The sequence below is a fragment of the Rhinoderma darwinii genome, chromosome 7, assembly GCF_050947455.1.
Source record: "Rhinoderma darwinii isolate aRhiDar2 chromosome 7, aRhiDar2.hap1, whole genome shotgun sequence".
NCBI lineage: Eukaryota > Metazoa > Chordata > Amphibia > Anura > Rhinodermatidae > Rhinoderma > Rhinoderma darwinii.
The window spans coordinates 22,049,154-22,063,863 of record NC_134693.1 but is presented as its reverse complement, the minus strand read 5'-3'; the positions used below and the strand labels follow the sequence as shown (position 1 = coordinate 22,063,863).

Sequence of the window (14,710 nt, the reverse complement as noted above, 5' to 3'; positions counted from 1 at the left end):
CCGCAATAGTGGACTGGATACAAGCTGGTAGCGAATAACTGGAGACAGGTTGACAACAAACAGCAATAACGGACTGGATACAGGCTGGTAGCGGATAACTGGATACAGGCTCACAAAAAAAGCAATAACGGACTGGTTACAGGCTGGTAGCGAATAACTGGATACAGGCTGACAACAGATGGCAATAGCAGACTGGATACTGGCTGGTAGTGGATAACTGCATACGGGCTAACAACAGATAGTATTAGCGGACTGGATCAGATGCCTACAGGAATCTTTGCAGGATACAAATTAGGTTGTTCCAATGTTGCTCAGGCACCAGGTGCATAGTGGAGGTGCCTTCAATAGTCCTGGGGGCAACAGGGGTTGGTTGAGTGAGTTTTAAATTTTGTGCTCTGGCCCTATAAGAGGCGGCCGCAGCCCACGCACTAGGGACAGTGCGGCCACGAGTGGAGGACAACAGTAGATGCCGGCAGCCTGGGAGAGAAGTAGGCCGCCAGAGGAGGTATGAAGACTAGAGGCAGGGACCGCCGCAGGAGCATTGTTGCAATATTCAGATGTGAGATGCATTAGATCTGTATGGGTTTTTAGTCTCTTGATGTAAACAATAATGAATGTTCTCATTCAGTGATGGCAAGCAGAGGTGTTGAAAATTGTGATGACTTGAAACACACAGTATATTAGAAAGTTGCAAAGCTTTTCATTACACAATGGTTAAGATTTATTTACATGAAAAACAGAAAAACTACTTTAAACCCCAACGATAGGAGGATTGGGGGCGGTGTTAGAAACGAACTTATATTTTTAATATATCTAATATTCTTTTACTAGAGACATATGAACACATTTTTAACATGATCATTCTGCCAATAATAATATTTAATTTTATTTTGTTTTTACAAATTCACAGGCAGATGTCATTATTGCGAATACATTCCAAAATATTGGAGATGCCCCTTACACAAGTCAATATGGTGGATGTGGGGAGCAAGGACAATATATTCACTTGACACCAAACTTTTTGCTGCAGGACTTCACTTCACTTTATGGAACTTATGGTAAGAAAATGACTTGCTTCTTTGTTTTCTACAGTCCTTTAATTCAGACCTACTGTCTAAAAACAGCAGAGACCTCAGTTTTACAGGTTGAACTGGTAGTGAGCCTGGTATGTAATTATAACATTTAGGGTATGTGCACACACACTAATTACGTCCGTAATTGACGGACGTATTTCGGCCGCAAGTACCGGGCCGAACACAGTGCAGGGAGCCGGGCTCTTAGCATCATACTTATGTACGATACTAGGAGTCCCTGCCTCGCTGCAGGACAACTGTCCCGTAGTGTAATCATGTTTTCAGTACGGGACAGTTGTCCGGCAGCGAGGCAGGGACTCCCAGCATCGTACATAAGTATGATGCTAGGAGCCCGGCTCCCTGCACTGTGTTCGGTCCGGTACTTGCGGCCGAAATACGTCCGTCAATTACGGACGTAATTAGTGTGTGTGCACATACCCTTAGTTTTACAGCAGGCTATAAAATGAGTTTTCTTACTGGACTGTAGCCTGTTTTAGCTGACATCTAGTGGCCACTATGAAAACTGATCCATTTAATAATTATTTTTTGATGTATATGAACAATCACATCAGACTACAAAACGCAGTAAAACATTTTTTTTTTTCCAAAAATAGTAATAATAGTTGTCTTATTATAGCGATATTGGTGCTATCACTGAGGCCTTCCTCGTATAACATTTATTGCGCTTTGTTTGGATAAGTATAATATGTCTCTATTTTCCAATCTGTACATTGTAACCAAAACTTGTAATGGATGCTGTTCCAAAACTTTTTCCCGTATTTTAGGTAAAGTAAAGCTCCGTCTTTAGACCTGTAAAATTCCTGCCTCTACTTTTGATTTTAGGATTATTGCCTGACAACAGTTGTGGGAATGGTCATGGTGTCAATATCAGTTGTCAATCAGCATCTACAGAACAGAATTTACTCAGAAACGGCTGACTATAACGTTTTACAAAAAGTGGGCGACTCAAAAACATTTAGTTGAATTTAGAAATCTGAAAAGGACTGACCAAATAACATCTCTTTACATTTTAGGGAAGGTGTTTGTTCATGAGTGGGCTCAACTTCGTTGGGGAGTCTTTGAGGAGCACAATACTGATCAACCATTCTATGTTTCTGGAAAACATCAAGTAGAGGCAACAAGGTATTAAACAACATATTTTTAGGTGGGTCGTAGACATAACCAGAGCTATTAATGATCCAATCATAATTAGTGATTATAAATCAGAATCGTATCACAAGCATTAAAAAGACCAATAGATTTAATCCTATATTAACCCCGTGCTGCCAGCACTTAACTTCCAGCATCGTACATTTACGACAATGTTATCATGTGCGATCACCCATAAAGGGGGCGCCTGTAATTGAGGATCCATCTTTATTAACTCCTCACATATGGGTAGATGAAAATGGGTTTTCCAAACTAGACAACCCCTTTAAAGTGACTAAAAAAGATGTTTAATGCCAAATTATAGATCATAGGAAAATATCTGAGCATGTACAGTATTTTGTTGGAAGTGTACGCTTTATATAAAGTGATACGTTCCTTAGATTGCACACCCTATAACATCCAAGAGGGATGCACACTGCTTTCAGTATATGGCACACATTTCCTATTGTCGATGCTGTCCAGTTTGTACTATTAGTAATCTGCAGGTGACCTTGACTGCAAGTGTTTAATTCCCCTGCAGCGCCCCCACAGGAGAATTAAATCATCACAGTTCCCATTGAAATCAATGGGAGTCTATGTAATGCAAGGACATGCAGAGTCCTCCAGAGCTAAAAACACTCTTTATAGACGTCCACCATTCTGGCTAATAGATAAGGATCCTGAATGGATGATTCCCTCTTTTAATTTTGAATTCGTAAACAGGGTGTTTGAAATGTGTTATTTTATTTTTGACCAGAACTCCCTTAACTGCATAATAAACTTTTGCTGAAGAACATACTGATGACATAGCTTTATTATAAGACATTAAAACAAATTTGTGCTATTTCTAGGTGTTCAGGTAGCATCAATGGTTCTTACAGAGTGCCCCAACACATGGAACATCACTGTGTAACAAGACCATGTATGATCGATCGCAACACAGGCTTGCTTGCACAAGGTTGTACTTTCTTCCCTGAAAAGAATCTCTCTGCTGGTGAATCTGTTATGTATTCTCCCGGTCTTCAATCTGTGAGTACAATTACAAATTAAAATGGTTAGGCCGGGTTAACGTATTTCATTGCGGAAAATCCACAGCATAATACAGTAGCAGCAGAGTTTGAACAAATCTCATCCACACGGTGTGTAAATGCTGAGCGGAAAAAACGCTCAGAAATTGAGCTGCGGAGCGTTTTTTTTTTTGTTTTTTTTAACCCGCAGAATATCAAATGTATTTGCGGAATCGCTGTTTTTGTATTGCGGGTATTCCCCATTGAATTCAATGGCGAGGTAAAACCCGCAACAAATAGCAGATGTTGCGTTTTTTTGAGAGGTAAAAGCAGCGACTCTGCCACAAAAAAAACGCAACTCAGGGAAAAAAAATATTATCCTCCAGACCGGCCTCCTGGGATGAGGTTATATCCCATGTGACCGCTGCAGTCAATCTGCAGCAGTCACATGGGATGAGACTTCATCCCAGGAGGCCGGCCTGCAGGACGGCAGAGGGACGCGTCGCCATGGCTACGTTATGTGCAGTTTATCCGCAGTGGGCATTCCGGCCCAAAAACTGCTCCACAATTTGGTGTGGTCTTTTAGCTGCAATTCCCTGCAGCGCCCAGGGCGGATACACCCTGTGTGAACATAGCCTGATAGTAACGTTCTTCCCTCAAATGAATATGTATAAATATACAAAAGATGCTCAGCGTTAAAAACTGTCCTTGTTACAAAATAGATTTTTTTCAGATTTACAAAATTACTTTTGCAGCACAAAACTAAAACTTTACTTTTCACAAAATAGTTTGTGTCCCTTCAAAATGTTCCTTAAAATGTACTGTGTGTTGTGGAAAATTAGTCATCAGGGGAGCCGTCTAATGGAAAAGAGTTATCAAAAGCGGATTATGTCTGCTGAAATATAGACAAGCCTAAAATATGTTTTTACCCTATGAATTTTATATTATTTACTCTAATTATAGTTTGCGTCATCTGGAGAAATTTCCAAATGTGAATTACCTTTAGGTAACCGGTGCCCATACTAACATGACTCTTTTAGGCTTGAAGTAAAGTATTTCATTGACTATTCTGGATGGCTACATGCCGTATTGGGTTGTAGATCCCCCATAGCCAAATTAAAGTGTCATTCTTAGGCCTGAAGCACATGGAAAAGCCTGTACAATGGCACTCGGATTCCCAAAGGTTATGAATTACAGAGCTGTAGGCACTTTGCGTGACACTATGGGGCCTCCCTACGGTATCGCTTTCTGCCCTAGAAGTAATGCTCCATACTGCCAGTCACAAGAACATTTCCTAGAGCTGCCCTAACCCTGAGAAAAACATAATTTACCTTTAACGCCCCTTTCACAGAATTATTATTTTTTTTCCCAAAAACATACATAGAGGTCAATGCTGTAATAGTATGTTGCCATTTGGAGTCCATTCACACCGGAATATGTGTCTTTACATTGTTTGGTTTCTAAAAGATGGTGTGAAAGGCGCCTTACCCCTATATTAAAGACATATTTCCATCTTAAGCATCTATGGTATATCCATAGGGCATCAGCAGAATTAGAGTCCAGTGACTTGTTCCTGTCACTGATTCCCGCAGCATGTTCCTTTGAGTTCAATGGAGAGATGACCACGATGGCTCTCGGCCGCTTTAAGTCTGTAGGAGTTACAGAAAGATCTGACCGCTGCTTGCTCATCTCTTTCCATATTTACCCTAAACTTCAATGAAGTACGTACTATGTACTATTAAGCATGTACTGTACATATATTTGTGACCACATTAGCTTGATAACAATGTATCATATTCTAAATATACGCATGTTTTATTAATATTAGGTTAACTTGTTACACATGTATACAGAATTCATGCCCTTTTTTATGCAGGTATCTGGATTCTGTGATGAGACTAATCATAATATGGAAGCTCCAACAATGCAGAATCGGCTATGTAATTGTCATAGTACATGGGATATCATTAAGAATTCCAGTGATATTGTTTCGACTGATCCAAGGGAGGATACCATTCCTGAACCGACGTTCACTCTCCTGAGATACAGGGAGCGAGTGATCACACTGCTGATAGATGTCTCTGGAAGCATGAGCAAGGTGATCCCGGCGCGCTTTTCTATTCTAAATTACATATAAGGCTTCGTTCACATCTGGGACTCCGTTCCGACGTAGCTTTCCATCGGAATGGAGCCCTGACAGACACAAACGGAAACCATAGATTTCTGTTTCCATCACCAGTGATTTCAATGGTGATGGATCCGGTGCCAATGGTTTCCGTTTGTCTCCGTTGTGCATGGGTTCCGTCGTTTTGATGGGATCAATACCGTAGTCGACTACACTACTGATTCCGTTTGTGTCTGTCATGTCTCCGTTCCGATGGAATGCTCAGACGGAACGTCGGAACGGAGCCCTAGCGCAGATGTGAACAAATCCTAAATTGTACGACAGCCACAGCGATAGTATCATAGGATAAAAACACAGCAGGCCCATAGTATCAGGACATTGTACTGATATATCTTTGCAAATTTAGCAGTGCTTTAGTATCTCTAAAGACTTTTAATTGATAGCCTATTCTTAGGCAATCAATGTATGATTGGTGGGACCCCCACAGTCAGTAGAACAAAGGGACCGCAGTGTTCCCAGAGCATGGTGCCAGATACTGTAGCTCAGCCCCGTTCACTTGAATGGGCTTCTACAATACCAGGCATACCGATATGTACAATGCTGTGAAGAAGTCCCACTCCTGACGGGTTGGGGTCCCAGAGGTCATTGATAGTCTATCAATTAAAAGTCATAGAAAACCCCTTTAAATTCTATGTCCAACTATTCACACCATTTGCCATAAAAAGTTGATTCACTTTGTAGATAAATTACATTACTTATCTAGTACAGCCTGTAATTTAGTTCCGAGCTGCATTCGCAATTCTGCAGGCTTCAGAGCTGAAATCTTACAAAATTCTTTGCTGGCTCTTTGTCTGCACAAAGATAGGTTTATACTGTAATCTAGTGTACGAAAAACTAACTGTATGGCTGAGTTCCCATAGGGCGGATACGCTGCGTAAAAGCACGCACGGTGTGCGCCACAGGGAATTCCAGGCAAAAAAAACGCACCATACCGTGGTGCAGCTTTTCGCTCGGAATGTCCGCTGTGGAAAACTGCAGCATTAACCAGCGTTTCATCCCAGGAGGCCGCTGCAGTCTGTGATTGGCTGCAGCGGCGGTCACATGGAATGAGGCGTCATCATAGGAGGCCGGCCTGGAGGAAGAAACAGACTTCTGGGTAAGTATAAGATTTAAAAAAAAATCTGTGCTGCGTTTTTGTGGTGAAATCATCTCTCCACTCTGACCAAGAGATGAGGATCCTGAGCAGAGGACTCCATTTTATTTACTCAGAATTCCATAAGGGTATTTGAAAGTGGATTTTCTAAACTGGACAACCCCTTTAAGTGGCCACATGTTCCATTGTATCCTGTTGACTACATTGACTGCCATCTTCCGTCCATATTTATTTGTAAGCCTAAAACGGAAGTTTTGAAAATTGCAGAACAATCGCATCTGGCGAGTGTGTCAGGCGGCGGACGTGTTCCTCACCGAGAACATTGCAGCAGAGACTTACATTGGGATTGTTGAGTTCTGTATTTTTCCATACGTCAATTCTGAGCTACTAAAAATCACTAATGACAGCATCCGAGAGACTCTAAAATCTCGCCTTCCACTGACAACAACGACTTACGGCTCTGACTTCTGTCTTGGTATATTAACTGCATTTGAGGTAAAGCCTTTCTTTATTTATTATACAGATTTATATATATGCTGGAATCTGATTGGTTGCAATGGGCAACATTTTCTAACAGTTATTAAGGTTTAATGCCTATTGGGGAAGGTTTATCAAAACGAATGCACAAGAAGAGTGTGCATGGAGTCTCAATGGCAACACACGGCGTACATAGGTACCCCTTGTCCCGCCAAATGGTGCCACCATATGGCACTTTATTACGAAGGTGTTCTCCCCAAGAATATCACTATTATATGGTATCAAATATGGCATGATTTATTTTTCCATCAGAATCCAACAGAAAAAAACCTCTGTATGAAATCGTAGTGTATGGCCCCATAGATTTGGGTTCCGGTTATGGCTTCATAATACTCGTAGATTGTGCGGAGCCGTAATAGGGCCATGTATTAGGTGTAACGTGTAGTGTGAGGCTTTCAGAGTTATATTCTTTGACATTGGAAAATAATTTTATTTACCTTTTTTTTACCACACAGGTCAACAGGAAAAGTGGATCATTACATGGAACTGAAATTATATTTCTAGCAGATGGAGAAAATCTTCAAAAGTCAATTCATTGCTTTCCTGAGATTAAAGCCAGCGGAGCCATCATTCATATTATAGCCCTGAGCGATGAGGCGTCCAAAGAACTGGAGCAAATAGCTGATATGACAGGTGAGGAGCATCCTGGGTCTGTCAAATGAACCTTATGTGGGCGTTTAGGGGCAGATTTTCCTCTGTTTGGAATCATGTAAGGGAAGAATAACCCTAGGATTCCCATCATTTGCCTTTAATACAGGTCTCCAAACACTCTTCTATCAACAGCGGCATGACTATAGAGTAGTGATCCGTTACCTGTGGCTCTACAGCTATTGTGAAACTACAACTCCCAGCAGGGGGTATTATGGTATGGTGGGGGTTGTAGTTTCTCAGCAGCTGGAGAGCCACTGGAAGCAGATCTCTCCTATAACGAATCAGAGTCCCAATCATTAGTTGCAAAGTCTGGTCAGGGTCTGTATTCATTTAGGGGGTCCGGTCTGGGGTCTGTATTTATTTAGGGGGTCTCGTCTGGGTCTGTATTTGTTTAAAGGGTCTGGTCTGGGGGTCTATATATTTTGAGGGGTCTGGTCTAGGGTCTATACTCGATTAGGAGGTCTGGGGTCTGTATATGTTTAGGGATTTGGTGTCGGATCTGTATTTATTTAGATAGTTTGGTCTGCATTTGTTTAGGGAGTCTGTTTGGGTCTGTATTTGTTTAGAGGGTCTGTCTATATTAGTTTAGATGTTTGGTGTGGGGGTCTGTATTTTTTAGAGGGTCTGGTCCGGCTTTGTATGTGTTTAGGGATCTTGTCTGGGGTCTGTATTTATTTAGGGGATCTGGATCAATATTTGATTAAGGGCTCTGGTCTGGGGTCTATATTTGTTTAGGGGTCTAGTTTAAGGGCCTGTATTAATTTCGGGGCCTGGGATCTGTATTTATTTAGGGGGTCTAGTCAGGGGTTTGCACGTATTATGAGGTGTAATGAAGGGGGTCATATGCAGTACTTGTGATTAAAGTGCTTTAGGTTGGGGGTGTACCCCATATACTGTATACTGGATCATTCATACAGTCTGTATGGGCATATGTTAAAAATGTTATGCGCCGCTAAATACATCACTTCTCGGAATCTCCCTGATGTCCTAAAAAGTAGGGAAGTGTGTGGGATCGTGCTGTACAGAACTATGTTAGGATACTTGTTTCGTATATAGATCCTATATAGTGCAATATAATTAAATACAGAAGAATGCGGCTGCCTAAATGCCTAACATTATTCCCACACTGCTCAATTTTCGTGGGGAACGTATAAAATATTAAATTACTGATTCGGCTTATGCATTCTTTATAATCAGATCTCCGTGAAAATTTCAGTGCAGTTCCAAATTCATCGTAACAAAAGTATTTTCTCCGACATGAAGACTGCATGAAAGACAATACAAACTATACTGGAAGTAGATAAAGGAGCAACTCATAACGCAGCTAGTTATACCGTATGCATACTACCACATTATGGCTCCCTACAACTTTGTATTTGTACTGAGCCATAATAGGGTGCCCAAAGACTTTAATGGAGCCATACTGTACCAATGTCTGCCTCAAACACATACAGAGGTCTAATTCTGTATCAATTCGAAATCGTGCCATGCTCCATTAAATGCAGTATCACAAAATATTCCATAATATGGAAAGATACAACTGTAATATGGCGCCGTACAAAAGCCCCACGCATAATATGGAGCCACAAGGACTTTATGTGCAACCATGAAGGCTTTGTGCACACGTATTGTTGATGTAGCCTATTACAACAACCAGTCTAATTGCAGAAATAAAATGTAGCTTTTTCCTCTTTTAGGAGGTCTGAAATATTTTGTAACAGATGATCAAGACTCGAATGATTTGATTGACGCCTTTATTGGAATTTCAAATGAAAATGGAGGCGTTTCTGCCAGGGTTAGCCAGGTAATGCGGCTTTTCTATAATAAATCATAAACAGCAAATACTACCACTAATAATAAAGTTATAATAATGATTGATAGCAAATTTTGTCCTATTATGTAAACTAAAACATTGGAAAGAGGGCCGTACCGTAAAATTCCTTTAATTCTGGATTAAACGGGTTGTCCGGGCACGGGGTGGTTTTTAAGGGCATGCCCACACGTGGCGGATTTCCTCTGCAACTGTCCGCATCAATGCCGCACAGAATCTGCGTTGGATCTGCCCAAAATGTGCAGTAAATTGATGCGGACTAGCTGCTGCGGACTGCAGTAAAAGTGCTTCCCTTCTCTCTATCAGTGCAGGATAGAGAGAAGGGACAGCACTTTCCCTAGTGAAAGTAAACAAATTTCATACTTACCGGCCGTTGTCTTGGTGACGCGTCCCTCTTTCGGCATCCAGCCCGACCTCCCTGGATGACGCGGCAGTCCATGTGACCGCTGCAGCCTGTGATTGGCCGCAGCCGTCACTTAGACTGAAACGTCATCCTGGGAAGCCGGACTGGAGACAGAAGCAGAGAGTTCTCGGTAAGTATGAACTTCTATTTTTTTACAGGTTGCTGTATATTGGGATCGGTAGTCACTGTCCAGGGTGCAGAAACAGTTACTGCCGATCGCTTAACTCTTTCAGCACCCTGGATAGTGACTATTTACTGACGTCGCCTAGCAACGCTCCCATAATTACGGGAGCCCCATTGACTTCCTCAGTCTGGCTGTAGACCTAGAAATACATAGGTCCAGCCAGAATGAAGAAATGTCATGTCAAAAAAGCAAGACGCATCCGCAGCACACATAACATGTGCATGACAGCTGCGGACTTCATTGCGGAATTTAGAATCTCCATTGAAGTCAATGGAGAACTTCCGCCATGAGTCCGCAACCAGTCCGCCACTGGTCCGCAACATCCATTGTATGCTGCGGACACCAAATTCCGCTCCGCAGCCTATGCTCCGCAGCGGAATTTTCTGCCTCGTCTAAACGAAGCCTACTAAAAAGAAGTGGAAGGCAATGGAGAAACGGCTCCGCTGCGGATTAACGCTGTGGAGTGTCCGCAGCGGAATTCAAGAGCAATTCCGCCACGTGTGGCTTTGCCCTAATACTGATGACCTCTCCACAGGATAGGTCATCAGTATATGATTGGTGGAGGTCCGACACCCAGACCCGGCACCGATCAGCTGCTCCAGCTGCCTCCAGGCACCGACCGGGTGTCCATGCCGAAAACAGATATCTTCTGTCACAGTCCAGCGGACGTGCTGCAGCTCTGCTCCTATTCAAGTAAATAGGAGCAGAGTTGCAGTACTGCAGCATGGCTGCCGTGCAGTGTACAGAGCCATCTGCTTGCCGATTCCGGCCACTGCAAATTATTTGGTGCCTAGAGGCAGCCGGAGCAGCTGATCGATGCAGGGTTCAGGTGTCGGACCCTCACTAATCATATACTGATGACCTATCCTGTGGATAGGTCATCAGTATTAAAAACCGCCCCGTGCCCGGACAACCCCTTTATGGGAACCTGACAGGTTCCAGACTATCAAGTATTCTGGATTTATGGATGGTCATATGTTGAGAGTCAAGAATGTCTTGAAGTTCTGTGTTGGAAGCATGAGCCGAACTATCAGTTTCTGGAGGATTTGGTGCCAGATTAAAAGAATACCGGGTCAGATTTATCAATGTATTTATGCCACTTTGCTGGATCTTTTACTATACATAACTTAGGCTCTGTACACATCTGCATTAGAGAATTCGTTTGGAGTCTGTCACAGATTCCATCAGTTTTGTCTGACAAAATAGCGCAGCATGAACACCATGACAGAAACCCGGGGGAACCCATTAAAGTCGTTGAGTTCACTCGGGTGCATCGGTGTCCACCATGTGACGCATCTGGCGCATCAGGTATTTTCATTGTTCTGCTCCAATGACAGAACAGAATAACGGAAACACAGAACGCAGATGTGAACAGACCCTTAAGGCCCCTATTTTTTCCTTATATGCTTGGTGGTGTTTGGATGTTTTTACATGACGTGTGCCGCACATAATATTATGTCATTTCCTTTTAATGTGACAGATAGAGAGCGCTAGCGTCAATGTGAATCCAGAAGCATGCTTCAGTGACACTGTGTATATCGACAGCACAACGGGGCCAGAAAATTTCTTTACAGTTATTTGGCAGTTCTCTAATCTATCTATCAAGCTGGAAGACCCAGATGGAAAAATATATTCTACTGCAAACTTTACCACTAAAAATGCTTCCCACTTGAGCCGACTAAAGGTTCCAAAAATAGACAAGGTAATTTTAATTTAAGGGCAACTCCAGAAACAATTCATACTAACAATTACGGTGCACAGGGGCATAACTAGAATGTGCTGGGTCCCATACCAAACGTTTTAGTGGACCATTCTCATTCTTTATACTTACTGTGCATATAACCTTTTTATTATCTACATATCTTTTGCCTAGAGAGGAGTCTGGAACTACATGCTCTGCAACAACTTCACACAAGCTCAGGTCCTAGGTATAACAGTGACATCCAAATCTGCTGATGTAAACGTTCCACCAGTCACTGTAACTGTCCATATGAATAAGGACATAAACAAGTACCCCAACCCCATGGTTGTCTACGCTTCTGTAAGCCAGGGGCTACTGCCGGTGAAAGGAGCAACGGTTACTGCAATTATCACCCCAGAAAAGGGCACACGTACAGTTCTTGAACTTCTGGACAATGGAGCAGGTGATGGAACATTATATAATGCATTCTCTAAATACATTTTGGTATTTTCTACAAAGACAACCCCTTTTAAAAAAGAATTTGTCAGGTCGATCATGTGATCGCTGCAGGTCTGGTTCTCTAATCTCCTGCGATCAGCTGTGATTGCAGGGAAAATATAGCATTACATGCCTGCTACTCAAATGAATGGCTGATCATGTAATGCATGGACGCATCAGGTTCGCCAGAGTGGGAGCCACTTTTACAGAGAGGCTCACCGTTTTGGCATATAGAGGGGGCTCACGAGCTGAGGACACCTGACTAATGCAGAATGCCTGATGTAAACAGGGTACGGTTATTGCTGTGCTCGGGAATACAGCAGACTCATAAGATGGAATCCACTTTATTCTTTCAATGGATTTGTTAGACAAACATCACAATATATTTTATGCCCAGTCACAGTATCCTCCAAGACCTGGACTTAGTAACGGCATCATAATATAGTGACAGATCCTCTTTGAAGAATTAAATTTTACAAACCTTCAGCCACCACTAGGGGGTGCTTCAAAGTTTACTGAAGACAGGGTTATCATTTAGTTCAATAGGAGCTCTGTTTTCAGTAAGCCCCCCCTTGTGGCAGCTGCAGTTTTCCAGAATTCTGTCATTTAACGCTATACTTGTATGAAGGGAATCAGGGCATTAAACCTCAGTAACAGAGACACACAGCTCTAACCCCTACAAATATATTTATAATGGCAAAAAACAAATAGGTACATTTTAATCTAGCCGGTTTGTTGACTGTTTCCAGATAGAAAAATGTTTTCTTTTCACACTGCAAAGAGTAAAATGAGACTGAAAATCAATCTTTATAGGCGTGATGGAGCAGTGAATACACTATGTACACTCCTGTTGTATTTTATATACTTTTTGCTCATGTGTAATATATACTTTATGCAGGTATGATTTCTATGTAAATTTCTTTTATGTTTTTCTTAGTTCACACGTTACATTGTTATTTATGTACCGTACCAGACGTCTGCCCAGAATTATCCTATTATTTATTTCTATTCACAGGTGCCGATATTTCAAAAGACGATGGTATCTACTCAAAATACTTTTTTAGGTTCAATGTAAGTGGAAGGTATGGTCTGAAAGTGCGTGTCACTTGTCACGAGAATCAGTGCAAACTCGCCCATCCTAAGAATCGTATTTTGTATTTACCCGGCTTTGTTGAAAACGGTAAGAATTTGAGTTATAGAATGTAAAGGTTATGCCCACCTCCCTACTTTTTCTTTACATTTAGTGTGTCCATTGGAAAAAGCCCCTGACGTACATGCTAAGCGTGGTCATCGGGCTTCATTGTCAGACAGAGGCCAAAAGAGTGTCCTTTTGGCTTCCGTCTGGCCGGTATACATCAGTATACTGCAAAAAAAATTCTCCATGCTATCCCGCGGAGTCCAGTAAAAAAAACGTATAGGCTAAACGTATAATTTTTTTTAACATGGTAGCTCAGGGATGCCACTGAATGACATCCTTCACATGCATCCGTTAAACATATACGCTTTTCAATAGCTTTTTATGACGTATCCGTTAAACTGATACCATTATAGCATATGGGTGACAGATGCATTAAATAGATGTCAGGCATCCATCACGGTCTACATTTAATGTATACGTTGGGCGCTTTTCCGGGCATATAAATCAAACGTACGCCAAAAAACGCAAACAAAGCCTTAGCGACTTATACGTTTCAGTCATCTATCTAATCTATGATAATCTGAGTAAACATGTTCTATGCTTGTCAAGCCGGAGGTGTGGTAGTCAAAGCTCCCCCTTTTACGGTCCCCCCCCCCCCCCCCCAAGTCCCACATACACCTGAAGCCAGCTATGGCCTGCCCATTGTTTGCTCTGGTGACTCGCATTTTTGGAAGTTTTTCTTTCTCTAGCTCTTTTATTTATGAAGAATAAGAGAGCTTACCCAATATGGCATCCCTTCCTTTCCTTGAGAGCCACTGCGTGCTTGTCCGTGCATAGACCCCTCTCTCACTTTCACACAGGACACAGGTCCGTATTTGCCACTAGGCACTGGGAGTGCAGTGCCTAGGGCGTCCAGCAGGGGGGGGGGGCTGCAGAATCGTGGGTTTTTTTGTTCGTTTTTTTTCCGAGTTGAACTTGTGACCTGACCGACCAGCGGTCAGGTCACTTACAGGGCAGGGGATGGGGGTGTGCTTGACCAGCGCTCCTCAGACTGTAATACATGCTCTCTGAACAGTGGGCGTGTCTTAGACTCATAGCGGAATCCCCCTGTGATCGGGGATTACTCTCCTGGACAGAGCGCTTGATGTCTCTGTCCAAACAGAAAAAACGCTAGCAGGAAATAGAAGCGTCATGCCATTTCTTCAGGCGTTTCCGTCTCTGACCACTTTTGGCAGGGAAAGTGGTGTTTTTTGCCCATGGCGCTCAATGGCTGCAGATGA

The 14,710-nt window shown here is 42.4% G+C and overlaps 2 protein-coding genes across 4 annotated transcripts in view; one reads left to right on the top strand and one right to left on the bottom strand.

Moving 5' to 3' along the window:
• The window catches only part of LOC142657686 (cytochrome P450 4A4-like), a 60,925-nt gene that overhangs the window by 21,918 nt on the left and 24,297 nt on the right, over positions 1-14,710 (bottom strand). The window lies entirely within an intron of this gene.
• The window catches only part of LOC142657685 (calcium-activated chloride channel regulator 1-like), a 1,094,600-nt gene that overhangs the window by 1,074,209 nt on the left and 5,681 nt on the right, over positions 1-14,710 (top strand). For all 3 annotated transcript variants that reach the window (XM_075832964.1, XM_075832965.1, XM_075832963.1), the window contains exons 3-12: positions 911-1,058; positions 2,108-2,216; positions 3,074-3,251; positions 5,106-5,327; positions 6,775-7,002; positions 7,500-7,677; positions 9,393-9,499; positions 11,594-11,815; positions 11,987-12,257; positions 13,308-13,472. In XM_075832964.1, coding sequence (XP_075689079.1) covers positions 911-1,058; positions 2,108-2,216; positions 3,074-3,251; positions 5,106-5,327; positions 6,775-7,002; positions 7,500-7,677; positions 9,393-9,499; positions 11,594-11,815; positions 11,987-12,257; positions 13,308-13,472 — 1,828 coding nt within the window. The remainder of the gene's footprint in view (positions 1-910; positions 1,059-2,107; positions 2,217-3,073; positions 3,252-5,105; positions 5,328-6,774; positions 7,003-7,499; positions 7,678-9,392; positions 9,500-11,593; positions 11,816-11,986; positions 12,258-13,307; positions 13,473-14,710) is intronic.